Source organism: Odocoileus virginianus, chromosome 15, assembly GCF_023699985.2.
Source record: "Odocoileus virginianus isolate 20LAN1187 ecotype Illinois chromosome 15, Ovbor_1.2, whole genome shotgun sequence".
NCBI classification, from domain to species: Eukaryota; Metazoa; Chordata; class Mammalia; order Artiodactyla; family Cervidae; genus Odocoileus; species Odocoileus virginianus.
The window spans coordinates 38511963-38528976 of NC_069688.1; the positions used below are offsets into that span (position 1 = coordinate 38511963).

General features: G+C 32.1%; 1 protein-coding gene across 5 annotated transcripts in view; it reads left to right on the plus strand.

Moving 5' to 3' along the window:
* Positions 1 to 7518, plus strand: part of CSMD3 (CUB and Sushi multiple domains 3) — a 1331483-nt gene extending 1323965 nt beyond the window's left edge. For all 5 annotated transcript variants that reach the window (XM_070477231.1, XM_070477232.1, XM_070477233.1 and 2 more), the window contains 2 exons: positions 1455 to 1590; positions 5525 to 7518. In XM_070477231.1, coding sequence (XP_070333332.1) covers positions 1455 to 1590; positions 5525 to 5684 — 296 coding nt within the window. In that variant the 3' untranslated portion in view covers positions 5685 to 7518. The remainder of the gene's footprint in view (positions 1 to 1454; positions 1591 to 5524) is intronic.
* Positions 7519 to 17014: the final 9496 nt, after the last annotated feature.

Below are 17014 nucleotides of genomic sequence, written 5' to 3' on the forward strand. Positions count from 1 at the left end.
ATCAAGAGGCTCTTTAGTTCTTCTTCGCTTTCTACCATAAGGTGTTATCTGCCTATCTGAGGTTATTGATATTTCTCCCAGCAATCTTGATTCCAGCTTGTGCTTCATCCTGCCCAGCATTCCACATGATGTGCTCTGCATATAATTTAAATAAGCAGGGTGACAATATACAGCCTTGACGTACTCCTTTCCTGATATGGAACCAGACCGTTGTTCCATGTCCAGTTCTAACTGTTGCTTCTTGACCTGCATACATATTTTTCAGGAGGCAGGTTAGGTGGGCTGGTATTCCCATCTCTTGAAGAATTTTCCACAATTTGCTGTGATCCACACAGTCAAAGGCCTTGGCATAGTTAATAAAGCATAATTTAGTTGAACATTTGATTTAGTTGAATATTTGTCAAAAAAGTAAATCAGCTTTCCCCAAATGAACAATAATAAGGATATGCCATTTCAGATAATGTCTTGCCACAATTGTTAGTTTTAAAATCAGTAGAAGACATTCACTAATATAGTACATTGTCACAGTCACATAATTGAATGCAAGATTTTTTCACATTATATTCCCCATAGCATCTCAAGCACTGCATGTCTAAAACAGAACCTATTAAAAAGAAAAACTATTTCTTTCTGAAAAAAAGCTTGCTATTTATTTCTCTTCCATAGTCCCTGTGCCAACACATTGACAAATCTCATTTTTCTCATCTCTTAGCTATGCTAATGTCATAACCATTTACTCAGTCCCAAGGAGAACACTTCTAAATCCTCTGCCTTCTTACATCCTTCATCCTTCATCCACACAAATAACTTCTGTTCACTTGAAATATGAAATGTTCCTGGAAATCTATCTTTTCATGCTCTTCCTAGTGCTATAGTTCCCATCTTAATTTCCATTTTTATCTTGGATGTCTTCAAACTATTGCTGCCTTCAGACCAGACTCTCTCAAGTCTGTCTCACTCTAGTCACTGTTCAAAATCTTGTATTTTATCACTGAGCCCTTTTTTCCCCTACGCATCTTCAGTTATTATTCCTCACTATAGGTAGGTGGAAAGTTTTGAGCTCTTTAGAATAATATTTATGCCTTTTCAGATAGTTTATCATGTTAGCCTCCTATTCCTACCACATATCCTTTGCATACAGATACGCTTAACATTAATTCATGCTTCATATATACACTTATTTTGTCACTCTGTATTCTTCCTACAGTTGTTATTAACTCAAGTTCAGAGACTCTGCTTATTTTTCATTCTGTATCCTTTCCTGGAAAAATATACATAATAGGCATTGTGTAAAATTGTGTGGAAATGAAGGAGTTTTGTGAATTATTTTTGTATTTCCAAGTAGATAAATATCTTGAGCAAGGAATAAATTAAATTTTTTTATAAAAAATATCAAGTTGATAAAAGAGACCTAACTTTGTATTTGTATGTTATTTTTTTTTTTTCTTTTATAGGACTGAATGTGTCAGAAGGCTCAAATTCTTCAAATCAACCTCATGGTACAAATAGTAGTTCCGTGGCTATTGCTATTCTGGTGCCTTTTTTTGCACTTATATTTGCAGGATTTGGATTTTATCTCTATAAACAAAGGTAAGTTTATTGATGTTGAGTATAAAATGTTTCCCAAATCTATATTTTATGTTCTTTTTACTCTACAGTTCAAATTCTAACTTCTGGGTTTTTGTTTTTTTTTTTTTTGGTCTGGATTATTGTAGCAAATACAACCACAGTTTGTTAAAGCCATTATTCCTCTGCCCATCATCCCATCACCCCAATATACACACAACTAAAATTTCTCTGTTGAGTTGTGCAAACATTCAGCTCTATCCTTCCTCCTTTTGTCTGTCAATTTTCTGTAATGTAACTTCTTGTATAAGTTATTTTTACATTATCCATGCTGAAACTATAGAGATACAAAATCTAAGTTAAGGTTTAGATTGAAGAGGTGATATCTGCTCTCACATTTCTTTAGAAAAAAAGGAACAAGTTTATGTTTAAACCTCTTAGTTTATATGACAGTACTGACAGATTTTACCCAGGCTGACAGATAATAAAATCTTCTAGTCCTCTCTTTTATCTTCTGTTGTTTTTAGAAGATGATGCAGTTAGTATGTTATATTTGTTATATATTTCATGTATGACTGTATAGATTATCAGTTGACCCCTTCTTTGCTACATCCATTACAATATCTTAATGAAGGGCTTTACTATGCAGTTAATCCACTATTTGAGACCATCCCTTATTAAGGAAACAAAAAAAGGCAAAAAAAAAAAAAGAAGAAGAAGAAAGTATGCTGTTAACCAGATAACTAAATGAATCCCTAAATGTCTTTTTATCAAAACTAATGTCCTTAGTATAAATGACAGTCTATATTATCTAAGAATGATTTAATTAATATTATGCAAATTTGTAACAATTTTGCATTAGCAGTTATTCAGGCCCTGTCAATATCAGATGTTATTAATGATAAAAATCATCACTAAATTTATTCATAAAGCAAGCTATGCTAATCATTTTTTATTATTGTGGTAAAATACACATAAAATGATTTAAACTGTTGTAGATGTGCAATTCAGTGACATTTAGTATACTCACAATGTCACAGAACCATCAGCCTAGAAGGAAACTATACCCACTAAGCAGTCACTCCTACCCCACTCCCAGGCAACTACTTTGGTTCACCTTCTGGATGTTTTATATATATGGAAACATACAATAAGTGACATTTTGTGTCTGTATTCTTAAATATAATATAGTGTTTTCAAGGTCATCCATATCATACTACACATCTACATATTATTGACTATGTAGCTGAATAACATTCCATTGTATGTTTGAATATGTTTTGTTTAAATATGTCCATTCATCAGTTGATGGATATTTGGATTATTCCTGTGTTTGGGCTATTGTGAACAGTGCTGCTAGACACGTTTGTGTACAAGTTTTGTTCAGACGCCTGTTTCAGTTTTTTGAGTATGCATTCAAGAATGAAACTCTTGGATTATATGGTAATCCTTCATTTAACCTTTTTCCTTCATTTAACCACATTTAATGTGACTTCCCTGGTGGCTCACTGGTAAAGCGTCTGCCTGCAATGCAGGAGACCTGGGTTCGATCCCTAGGTCAGGAGGATCCCCTGGAGAAGGAAATGGCAACCCACTCCAGTATTCTTGCCTAGAAAATCCCATTGACGGAGGAGCCTGATAGGTTGCAGTACAAGGGGTCACAAAGAATCAGACACAACTGAGTGATTTCACTTTCATTTAACCATCCTAGTGAAGTGGTATTTCATTGTGATATTGATCTGCATTTCCCTAATTACTAATAATATTGGGCATTTTTCATGTGTCTGCTAGTCATTTGTCTACATTCTTTGAAGAAATACCTATTCAAATTCTTTGCCCATTTTTGAAATTGACTCATTTGTCTTATTTTTGAGGTATATGAGTTCTCCATATATTCTGGATACTAGACCCTTTTCAGATATCTGGTTTGCAAATATTTCTCTTTCTGTGGGTTGTAGTTACAGTTTCTTGATAGTATCCTTTGATATACCAGACTTTTCGTTTTGATGAAGTTCAATTTGTTTCTTTTTTCTTTTGTTACTTTGCTTTTAGTATTATACCTAAGAGACCATTGCCAAATGCAAGGTCATGAAGGTTTCCCTATGTGTTTTCTCCCAAGAATTTTATACATCTTGCTCTTATGTTTAGAACATTGATTAGCTTTAAGTTAATTTTTATTGATGGTATAAACTTTTCTAAAGTTTGATATTATTTTCCTTAAAGCTGTTGGTTAATATTTGCAGAAACAAATCTTTTACACTTTTATGATCCTTACCTAATTAGAAGAAAATGATGTTGCTTCTGTTTTTATTGTGAATCTAGTTTAAAAAAGAGAGATGAATGTGATCAATTAGAATTATACACCTGACAAAAGCTGACAAAAGTTGTAAGCAATATAATTTATATCATATAACTATATATATGTATATATACATATATACATCTATATATGTATATATACATATATACATCTATATATGTATATATATAGATGATTCTATTGAAAGCAATTTTAGATAGATTTTTTAAAATGTTATCATACAAATCCCTGACAATTTTTAATACAGAAAAAAATTCAGAAAATGTGCTAAGGATAGTACAATCACAGAGTGGCAAATACAAATTATAATAAAATAAGTAGTTGAAATTTTGTGTTCTTTTTTATAAGCAAAAGAGAATTGTTTTAAAGCCTTTTTAGGAATTAGGTTTGAGGAACAAGTAGGGGTAAGTATGCTTTTGTTGCTGTTGTTCAGTCCCTAAGTTTTGTCCAACATTTGCGACCCTATGGACTACAGCACACCAGGCTCCCCTGTCTTTCACTATCTCCCAGAGTTTGCTCAAATTCAAGTATGCCTTTAATCATTTGATTTACAAATAAAATTATAATTTGATTTATATATGATCTTTTTGTAATTTGATTTTTTATCATTTTATTTACAAATATAAGCAAATTATGCAGTAGAATATGGGAAAGAGAAACTAGAAATAAAACATTAATCAAAAGTGAGACAAAAAATAAATGAGGGATTCAAAATGAGCAACTTATACCAGCCAGCTTAGATTCCATGTGTTTTATTAACTAATAGGAAATATTCAGTTATCAAGAATTCTGGAAACTATTTCATGACATGAAATATCAGTGTATTTAGTCATTTTGTCTTTCAGATTTTGAGTTTATTTGTTCTAATGTATATAATTTAAAACCAATTGAGTATTTGTTTCTGGGATACTCTAAGCACTTTCTAAAACTGTGTCAGCATTAGATGTCTGCTTTTCTTAGAATTCCCTTCTTATTACTGCAAAATGAACTCCTTATTTTCATTCAAGTCTCAGATTAAATTTTACTTCCTTATTTTCTTTATTACCTCTCCTAACATGGCTCCCAGTTACTTCTGGTCATATTAACCATTTTCCTTTTCAGCAAAACAATTTTCATTATCTTGTTTCGTTTTTCTTGTTTATTTTTAATTTTTTCATTGCTATCCTTGTAATATGAGAGTAATGAATTTGTATGTTTTTTGTAAAAAAGAAAAATTATATATCCAATGCCTAGGGTCATGCCTAGCATATAATGGACGCTCAATAAATACTTGAGGAATGAATAGTAATGGGATTTGAATTCATCATCATCATAATTTAGCTATATTTTACATGATCATTGATGATAACATTATCTCATAAGAAACTTTATAAGAATAGCCATAATATTTATTTATACTTATATTACTTATATTGGTACTATTTATAAGTATATATTTATGTAAATAATAAAAGTCACTCATGATTTAAAAATGACAGGTATATTATTCAAACTTGATGAATTGTGGTTTCTCAATATTTTCAAGTTATATTATCCATTAACAGTGATAACTCAAGTATTGATATGTTGTGTTTGAGCCCTATTCTGCTGTTTCTAGAAGAAAGTTAATGTATAACTAATTAGTGATCTCATCAACAGGACTGCTCCCAAAACCCAGTATACAGGATGTTCAGTTCATGAAAATAACAATGGCCAAGCAGCTTTTGAAAATCCCATGTATGACACCAACGCAAAGTCAGTGGAAGGGAAGGCAGTACGGTTCGATCCCAACTTGAACACAGTCTGCACAATGGTATAACGTGGCAGCTTTGGCCTTCTTCAGAAGCTTGGAAATCGACACACAAAACAGTGCACATTTAGTTCACTGATAAATAAATTAAAGCACACTTATCAGGACTCGCTGGGTCACCTTTTCCTGTGGAATGATAGAGAAGAGTGGTTTTTCATAAACTGGACCATAATTCTTCTTCATGTTTACCATGGAGAATTTTACAGAAATTTGGCTGCACTCCGAGAGTGCTTACTCACAGTTTATTTGCTTTTTTTAAAAAGGAGATTATTCTAAAACATAAACTTATTTGCATATATTGGAGGAGCATCCACTATCAGTATTTCTGTGCTTTATAAACTATATTAGAGGGACTGGGTTTTAAAAAAATGAAATAGGGTAGAAAATAAGAGCTATACTTACAAGAGTCAATAGATCACTGACTTCTCTTTAACTGTCATGAGCTGTATCATGCCCGTTAAGTCTGTATTTCACACCACTCTATCAGCTGTTCCTTCCTATTAATTGAGTCATTGTTTTCTCCATTTCCCTGATTATTTCAGATTGAGTCATGCCCTGAAATGTTTATGAGCTAATTTATGTCACAGATGAGATAAGATTGCCCACGCTGATTTGATGCTTTCTGGTTTTTGTTCTTCAGTATCATACTGCTATCTTTTTTTAGCCTGGTTGTCATAGTTTCTGCAAATGGCAAGATCATCATGCTATTTTCCTGATTTCGCTCATTATGTTGTAACCAATATTATTCAGTGAGCCATGGGGTAAGTGTTTAATTCCTTGCTTCAATCTTTTTTGTTCCTCAGAAACCACTTTAGCTGGCAAAAACTGTCTATAATAATCATGATTTTGCAGTTATCTGAGATACCAAACTTACCATTCTTTCTAATATTTTTGCAAGACCAAATAGAACCTATCAATCTACTTATTTAGTTTATAACTTATCTGTTTTTCCTTCAAGCTGAGTCTTCAAATTTATTTAATATTGCTTTGAACTTTTATCTAACAGTGAGTTAGAAGTATAAGCTTGTTAAACATTTTAGTTAACATTGAGGTAAACATATATTTTGGACCATTGCCTAAATCAAAATGACTAAAAGTAAAATTATTTTCAAATCACCAATATAAATTTATTTCCTAAAGTTGTGGATTTACCAAATTTTTATATATATAGAAATTTCTATTCTCTTATTCTTAAGAAGCAGCTTCCAGATATGACAGGCTTCTTTAATAGTCATTAAGGTATGTATTTGCAAGTTACTTACAACTGTATCACAGTAATGCCAGCATTTTGATTTAATAGGTCATAGTCTTCCTTTAATAGCATGTTTTACTTCATTGAATAAATTATGTACCAAGTGTGAACACTTCATTGTTGTCCCTTTCAAATATGGATAAAGTTGTAAACAATCTCGACATTTTGTATCATGAGACAGAGTGCCTACGAGAAATCATTGCACCCAGAGTGCTGCTTGGATCTATCTCTACAACATGTAGTGGATTTCTTGTAAACCACTTTGAGATACATTGTTTTGGAAATTCCTGTAATTTTCCCAACATTGTACTCTACTGACAGGATGCTGTTTTAAATTTTATTCCATCAGTTATTTATTCTTGTTTATTCAAATGACTGCAATAACAATGATTCATTCATTAATGTTAAGGTTAATACATTTAAGATCTTGTTTAAACAATGTTTCTTCTGCAACTGGCTACTCCTCTTATATTAATGCATACACTTTTGTAAAGAAGTATATTTTTATGAAAAAAAAAACTTTGTAAAAGTATGATGTAAATTTTCAGTGCAATGTAAACAAAATAAAAGTGGATAATTGCTTTTGTAAAATGTGTATTCTTTTCAAAATTGTCTGTCGGTGTACTGGTTAGTAAAAGGAATGAGCCGCCGTTTATTTGGTGATATAATAAAGTTCTGAAACTGCATATACTTAGTTCACAACATAATAATGAAATATGGGTATTTTTTTTCATGTTCTGTAGTTCCCAAGTATAACACTCTTAAAAGTAAACAGATTCACAGTAAGCATAATAGTAGCATAAAAACCTCATCTTAGAATTTACCTTGTGTCAATATTTTAATAATTCATACTATCTAAAATTAGTATATTTTTATGATTTCTAGTATTGCTATAGTATATTTCTTAGAGATATTTATGTTAAGCATACTTCCTAGGTATGGACCCAATAACCTTTTGAATTGCTACATTAAACTAATATTCAATAACAGATCTATCTTTCCAAGATGAAACATGGAAAGTTTTGTACTCAAGAGATTTATTGTTTCTATGAAGTTCAAATCACAAGTGATTGAAATTCAATTTTATTAGATAACTCTGTTTTACAGAACACATTGTCTTTATATGTCAAACCTGAATCACCAGTCTTCACAAGTCTATCACTGTTTATTATGCTTTTATTTTAGAAATAATTGCTTCTTGATATATTGTAGTTTCTGTTTTAACTTCACTAACTGTATTATCTCCACCTTTAATTCACTTCGTATCTTCTGCATTTTCTGTTGTTGTTATTTGTCTTTATGTTTATTCCTCCCTGTGTCTTCTTTTTCTCCCTTTTTATTTTTCAACTTTAGATTTTTCTTTCTATTGATGCCCTTCTTATCATCCTTTCCTCTTTTACATGTCTTATCCTTTTTAGCCTTTTTATTAATAAATCTCATTTTTAAAATTTTCTGTTTATCTTTTTAACCCCCTCAAAAGTTAGCAGCAATTTTAGTGGAAGTAATTTTAATCTTTTCATAGCTTTATTGAAGTATAATTAGCAATTGTGAGATATTTAAAATGTATAGCTTGATGTACATAGTTTTTTTTTTTTCTTTTTTGATCAGAACATTTCAGTTCTACTCTGTTATTAGATTTCAATTAAGAACATAACTTAAAAAGAGTCTTCTTGAGTGCCCCTTATATTTAAGAACATTAAAGCCATAGGTTCCACTCAGGATCTCTTGATAATGGAATCTAATGAAAATTATTGTGGGCATAAACCAAAGGTCAGATTTATTTTACCTATCCTTTTCACTTATATGAGAGAAAAGAAAAAAAGCAATAACACTAGCTAAAGCAGTCAATAAAAATATCTATATGAAAGTCTCTTAAAGAGAATAAGAGAATATATTTCCTGTCAAAGTACTAATCTATAAATATCTATAAAGTTAAAACAGACATTGTTAAAGGAAGGGGAAAAAGCACCTCTATAAAATTATAGAAGCTCATAAGTCTAGGAAATAATTAAAAATGGGCAGTTTGAAACTTGGCTGAAAGAAATATTGATTCACTTCTCTCTTTTTTTAGGATGACTTTGGAGGAAAGGGAATAAGGATCTCAAAAGATATACATGTGTAAAAATCTGAGAAATATCTTTCATTACTTTCATGAACTTGATATTCTGAAGTACTTTAAAGCAGGTTTAAAAATTACTGGAGAATAGAACAGCCACTGAACATTGGATTTCATTCTTTAGTATACAAAGCAATAGAGCTAGTGAACACCTGCTAGATACATTCCCAACTTTTAATAAGTTCCCATGTGTAATAATTTTATTAGTCCTGAAAAAGAAGTATATTCTACACATTCAAATTCATAGCTATAAGTTGCACTGCAAACAAAAAAACAATAAATCTGTGCTTAACCTCTCATAAGATCCAAATCCTGCTTATAAGTATTTGCATACCTATGAAAATAGGTATAATCCCAAATGCTTTGACAGGATAAGTGATATACATAGATATAGAGAAAAATATAGACCCACCTTCACATTATGAATTAAAATAAACCAAAAGGCCTTCTTAGTAAGTATTTTCTTCATATCGTTTAGTTAAGATTTTTGTGTCCTCTGAAGGAACTTATTAGAAAGAAATGTGTTACCTGTAAAATGTCACCTGATTGCTTTGTAATCCCAGTAAGCCAACACAGCTGTTATAGAGCAAGTACCCCTAATCTCTTTATTTTTAAACCAAGACTTTTCTAGTTTATGGCACCCTTTTTCGAACAAAGATTTTAAATACATAAGATGAAATAAAAAGGAAATTAATGATAAAATAATTTTAAAATATTTTCAAATATTCTAGTAAATGTATACTAACATACATATATATGAATATATACATATAGAGAGATATTAATATACTTCTCTACTGATACATTAAGTAAGTAGTGGGGCTAATAATTTCTGTAATTTTAAAGAGTATCATAAGCAATATTTTGATATAGTCATAATATTTAACATGATATAAAATATCTGATTTTTATAGGTGACAAAAGTCAGAGATTATTTATATCCAGCTTTTTACTGAAGGAAATACTATATTTTAACGAGAAGAATCGTAAAGATAAAGGTGTGGCATTTTCCCATGTGTGTTCATGCATTTTTTGAATTCTACTTGCATACCAGGTTTAGAACCCTGCTTTAGAGATTGGCATTTGCAGCAAGTACATTGTGATGGCACAGGGAATAGAACCTTCTCTTGAGTTATTGACAGTGAAAATTAAGGGCTGGAGTTAGACCTTAGTTACCAAATAGCAACATAAACAAGAAACATTTCTAAGAAGAAATCCCTAATAGGAAAGACTGAGTATAAATAGCAAAATGTCATTAATTAATGTATTAACACAGCAGATATTTTCTAACATTAAACATTCACATAATACTCTAGTATGAAGTATAATGTCTACTGGATGAATATAAGAAACACATAGACCTTATCTTCAGGTAATTTAAAGTTTCGTCAAGCTATTAATAATTTTTTCAAAGTATACATAGAAGTCATATAATTCTATGTGGTAACTATGTTCATTTCTATAAGCTTTCACTCTTTTTCTGTTAAAATTGACTTCTATGGCATTAAAAGAAAATCTTTGACTAGCCTACTGAATAAGATTAAGGAGTATAAACATGATATGGGTTATGTGGCATCAATATTTGTCTTCAGAATATTCAGAATTTGATGAAGTTAATTTGAAGACTCCATATTAGGTCAATTTAATATAATGGAAAACTTGGACATTTCTTGACAAAATGACCAGAAGCTATTCACAATATCAATGATGAATTTCTATTTACTCTTTATCAGTATATGTTTTCCTAGGAATCTTTATTGAAGATTTATAAAATGTCATTTGAAGTTTATTGACAAAAAAGCATTCAAAATTATTCAACAAATCAATTAGACAAGACAAAAATCAAATTTACATTTAAAGATATGCTATTATTAAATAAATGAAATCTGTATTTTTCACCTAGTAATTCTTCTCAATAGGTTATCCAAAGGAAATAATCAAGAGAGAAGTACCTGACATGTGCTTTTCACATTATAAACTATTTGTGTATGATGAAAAATACATCACTAGTTACCAATATCTAAACAGTATAAATATTCACTGATCTGGGATTGCATTAGAAATTACCATGCATTTAAAAGTAATTTTTAAAAATTATGTTCAGAGTTAATGATATGAAGACTTCAGTTTTTTAAAACAAAAGCCAGTCTTTCTTACCACTGTTTTCTCTTTCCATTTTTCTGTTTATTCCAGATATAGACATAAACGTTTTGAAGCAAAGAAATAAAATACAAATAGTCACAATTATCAGGAGTGTGAAGGATTGCAATCTTTTCATTTGACTTTTTTCCAGGAAGACATATATGTTAATAACATTATAAAAAATATTTTTAATTTTTTATTGAAGGATAATAGCTTTACAGAATTTTGTTGTTTTCTGTCAAACCTCAACATGGATCAGCCAATGTATACATATATCCCCTCCCTTTTGAACCTCTCTTGCATCTCCTGACCCATCCCACCCCTCTAGGTTGATACAGAGCCCCTGTTTGTGTTTCCTGAGCCATTTAGCAAATTCCCATTGGCTGTCTACTTTACATACAGTAATGTAAGTTTCCATGTTACTCTTTCCATACATCTCACCCTCTCCTCCCCTCTCCCCGTGTCCATAAGTCTATTGTCTATGTCTGTTTCTCCATAGTGCCCTGTAAATAAATTATTCAGTACCATTTTTCTAGATTCTGTGTATGTGCATTGGAAAATGATATTTATCTTTGACTTTCTGACTCACTTCACTCTGTATAATAGGTTCTAGGTTCATTTACCTCATCAGAATTGACTCAAATGTGTTCCATTTTATGGCTGAGTAATATTTCATTGTGTATATGTACCACAGCATCTTTATCCATTCATCTGTGATGGACATCTAGGTTGCTTCTGTGTTCTAGCTATTGTAAATAATGCTCCAATGAACAATGGGATACATGTGTCTCTTTCAATTTTGGTTTCCTCAGGGTATATTCCTAGGAGTGGAATTGCTGGGTCATATCCTGGTTTTATTCCTAGTTTTTTAAGGAATTTCCATACCATCTTCCATAGTGGCTGTATCAATTTACATTTCTACCAACAATGCAAGAATGTTCAGTTTTCTCCACACCCTCTCCAGCATTTATTGCTTGTAGACTTTTTGATGACGGCCATTCTGACCAGTGTGAGGTGATATCTCATTGTGGTTTTGATTTGCATTTCCCTAACAATGAGCAATGTTGAGCATCTTGTCATGTGTTTATTTGCCATTTGTACGTCTCCTTTGGAGAAATGTCTGTTTAGGTCTTTTTTCTAATTTTTGAGGGTTGTTTGTGTTTCTGGAATTGAGTTTTATGAGCTGCTTGTATATTTTGGAAATTAACTCTTTGTCAGTTGTTTCATTTACTGTTATCTTTTTCCCATTCTGAGGGTTGTCTTGTCACCTTGCTTATAGTTTCCTTTGCTGTGCAAAAGTTTTTAAGTTTAATCAATTTAGTCACACTTGTTTACTTTTGTTTTTATTTCTGTTTCTCTAGGAGGTGGGTCATAGAGGATCTTGCTTTGATTTATGTCATCCAGTGTTCTGCCTATGTTACATCTAAGAGTTTTATCATTTCTGGTCTTACCTTTAGGTCTTTAATCCAATTTGAGTTTATCTTTGTGTATGGTGTTAAGAGTTGTTTTAATTTCTTTCTTTTATATATAGCTGTCCAGTTTTCCCAGCACCATCTAATGAAGAGACTGTCTTTGCCCCATTGTATATTCCTGACTCCTTTGTCAAAAATAAGATACCCGTAAGTGCATGGGTTTATTTCTGGGCTTTCTATCTTGTTCCATTGGTCTATATTTCTATTTTTGTGCCAGTACCCTACTAACTAGATGACTGTAGCTTTGTAGTATAATCTGAAGTCAAGAATGTTGATTCTTCTTCCTCCGTTCTTCTTTCTCAAGACTGTTTTGTTATTCAGGGTCTTTTTTGCTTACATATGAATTGTGAATTTTTCTTTTTCTACTTCTGTGAAAAATGCCATTGGTACTTTGATATGGATCACATGGAATGTGTAGATTGCATTTGGTAGTATAGTCATTTTCACAATATTGATTCTTCCTCCCCAGGAACATGAGATATCTATCCATCTGTTTATGTCTTTGATTTCTTTCATCAGTGTCTTATACTTTTCTGTGTACAGTTCTTTTGTCTCCTTAGGTAAGTTTATTCCTAGATATTTAATTTGTTTCAATGGTGAATGGGATTGATTCCCTAATTGCTCTTTCTGATTTTTCATTCTTCATATATAGAAATGCAAGTGATTTCTGTGTATTGATTTTGTATCCTGGAACTTTGCTAAATTCACTGATTAGCTCTAGTAATTTTCTGAGACTATCTTTATGGTTTCCTACATACAGTATCATGTCATCAACAAAGAGTGAGAGCTTTACTTCTGCTTTTCTGATTTGTATTCCTTTTATTTCTTTTTCTTCTCTGACTGCTGTGGCTAGGGCTTCCAGAATAATGTTGAATAATAGTGGTGAAAGTGGACACCCTTGTCTTGCTCCTGATCTCAGAGGGGATGCTTTCATTTTTAACCATTGAGAATAATGTTTGCTGTAGGGTTATCATATATGGCCTTGACTATGTTGAGGTTAGTTCCTTCTATGCCCATTTTTCGAAGAGCTTTAATCAGAAATGGATGCTGAATTTTGTTGAAGGCTTTTTCTCCATCTATTGAGCTGATCATATGGTTTTTATCTTTCAATTTGTTAATATGGTGTATCACATTGATTGATTTGTTTATGTTGAAGAACCCTTGCATTCCTGGAATAAACCCAACATGATTATGGTGTATTAGCTTTTTGATGTGTTGCTGAATTCTGTTTGCTAAAATTTTGTTGAGGATTTTTGCATCTATGTTCATTAGTTATATTGGCCTGTAGTTTGTGTGTGTGTGTGTTGCCTTTGTCTGGTTTTGGTATCAGAGTGATGGTGGCCTCATAGAATGAGTTTGGAAGTGTTCCTTCCTCTGCAATTTTTTGAAAGAGTTTTAGGAGGATAAGCATTAGTTCTTCTCTAAATGTTTGGTAGAATTCTCCTGTGAAGACATCTGGTCCTGAACTTTTGTTTTTTGGGAGATTTTTGATCACAGCTTCAATTTCAGTGCTTGTAATTTGGTTGTTCATAATTTCTATTTATTCCTAGTTCAGTCTTGGAAGATTGAACTTTTCTAAGAATCTGTTCATTTCTTGCAGGTTATCCATTTTATTGTTATATAGTTGTTCATAATAGTCTCATAATCATTTGTATTCTGCACTGTCTCTTGTAACCTCTCCTTTTTCGTTTCTAATTTTGTTAATTTGACTTTTTCTTGATGAGTCTGGCTAAATGTTTGTCAATTTTGTTTATCTTCTCAAAGAACCAGCTTTTAGTTTTATAAATATTTATTTACTATTGTTTCTTTCATTTCTTTTTCATTAATTTCTGCTCAAATCTTTATGATTTCTTTCCCTCTACTAATTTTTTGTTGTTGTTCTTCTTCTTTTTCCAGTTGTTTTGGGTGTAAAGTTAGATTATCTCTTCAATGTTTTTCTTGTTTCATGAGGTAGAATTGTATTGCTATGAAATTCCCTCTTAGAAGTGCTTTTACTGCATCCCATGGGTTTTGAGTTGTTGTGTTTTCATTGTCATTTACTTCTAGAAATTTTTTGATTTCCCTTTTGATTTCTTCAGTAACCTGTTGGTTATTTAGAAACATGTTCTTTAATCTCCATGTGTTTGTGTTTCTTAACAGTTTTTTTTTTTTTTTCTTGTAATTGATATCTAGTTTCAATAGTGTTGTGTTTGGAAAAGATGCTGGATATGATTTCATTTTTCTTAAATTTACTGAGGCTTGTTTTGGGACCCAAGATGTGGTCTGTCCTGGAGAATGATTTGTGTGCACTTGAGAAGAAGGTGTATTCTTCTGCATTTGGATGGAATGTCCTGAAGATATCAGTGAGATCCATCTAATGTATCATTTAAGACTTGTCTTTCCTTATTAATTTTGTTTTAATGATCTGTCCATTGTTGTGAGTGGGTTATTTAAGTCTCCTACTATTATTGTGTTACTGTCAATTTCTCCTTTTATATCTTCTACTGTTTGTCTTATGTATTGAGGTGCTCCTATGTTGGGTGCATAGATATTTACAATTGTTATGTCTTCCTCTTGAATTGATCCCTTGATCATTATGTAGTATTCTTTATTTCTTGCAATCTTCCTTATTTTAAGGTCTATTTTGTCTGATATGAGAATTGCTACTCCAGCTTTCTTTTGCTTCCCATTTGCATGGAGTATATTTTTCCATCCTCTCACTTTCAGCCTGTATGTGTCTTGAGGTCTGAAGTGGGTTTTTTGTAGACAGCATATATATGGGTCTTCTTTTTGTATCCTTCAGTCAGTCTGGGTCTTTTGGATGGATCATTTAATCCATTTACATTTAAAGTAATTATTGATATATATGTTCCTATTGTCATTTTCTTAATTGTTTGGGATTGATTTTGTAGATCCTTTTTCTTCTGTTGTATTTCTTAACTGTATAAGTCCCTTTAACATTTGTTGTAAAGCTAGTTTGGTGGTACTGAATTCTCTTGACTTTTGCTTTTCTGAAAATCTTTTTATTTCTCCATCAATTTTGAATGCAATCCTTGCTGGTACAATAATCTTGGTTGTAGATTTTTCCCTTTCATTACTTTAAATATATCCTGCCATTCCCTTCTGGCCTGCAGAGTTTCTGCTAAAAGATCAGCTGTTAAGTGATTGCTTTTCCCTTGCTGCTTTTACTATTCTTTGTGTTTATTCTTTGTTGGTTTGATTAGTATGTGTCTTGGCGTGTTTCTCCTTGGGTCCATTCTGTGTACGACTCTGTGCCTCTTGAACTTAATCGACTATTTCCTTTTCCATGTTGGGGAAATGTTCAACTATAATCTCTTCAAAAGTTTTCTCATACCCTTTCTTTTTGTCTTCTTCTTCTTCTGGAACCCCTATAGTTTGAATGTTGGTGCATTTTATATTGTCTCAGGGGTCTCTGAGACCACCCTCAGTTCTTGTCATTCTTTTTACTTTACTCTGCTCTTCAGAAGTTATTTCCAACATTTTATCTTCCAGCTCACTGAGTCATTCTTCTGCTTCAGTTATTCAGCTATTGATTCCTTCTAGAGTATTTTTAATTTCAGCAATTGTTTTGTTTGTCTCTCTATGTTTATTCTTTAATTCATCTAGGCCTTTTTAATTGATTCTTGCATTTTCTCCCTTATGTTTTCCAGGTTTTTGATCATCTTTACTATCAATATTTTGAGTTCTTTTTCAGGTAGTTTGCCTATTTCCTCTTTATTTATTTGGACTTCTGTGGTTCTACTTTCCCCCTTCGTTTGTGTAGTATTTCACTGCCTTTTCAGTGTATTTTTTTTTAACTTATGCGTTTGAAGTCTCCTTTTCCCAGGCTTCAGGTTGAATTCTTTCTCCTTTTGGTTTCCACCATCCTAAGGTTGGCCCAGTGGTTTGTGTAAGCTTCATATAGGGTGAGATTTGTGCTGAGTTTTTTTTTCTGTTGTTTGTTTGTTTTTGCTCTGATGGGCAAAGCTGAGTAAGGTGGTAATACTGTCTGCTGATGATTGGATTTGTATTTTTGTTTTGTTTGTTGTTTATATGAAGCATCCTGTACAGGGTACTACTGGTGGTTGGGTGATGCCAGGTCTTATATTCAATTGGCTTCCTTCGTGTGAATTCTCACTATTTGATACTCCCTAGGGACTTCCCTGGTGGCTCAGAGATTAAAGCATCTGCCTGCAATGCAGGAGACCCGAGTTTGATCCCTGAGTCAGGAAGATCCCCTGAAGAAGGAAATGGCAACCCACCCCAGTATTCTTGCCTTGAGAATCCTATGGAGGGAGGAGCCTGGTAGGCTACAGTCTATAGGGTCACAAAGAGTCAGACACGACTGAGCAACTTCAGTTCAGTTCAGTTTAGGATT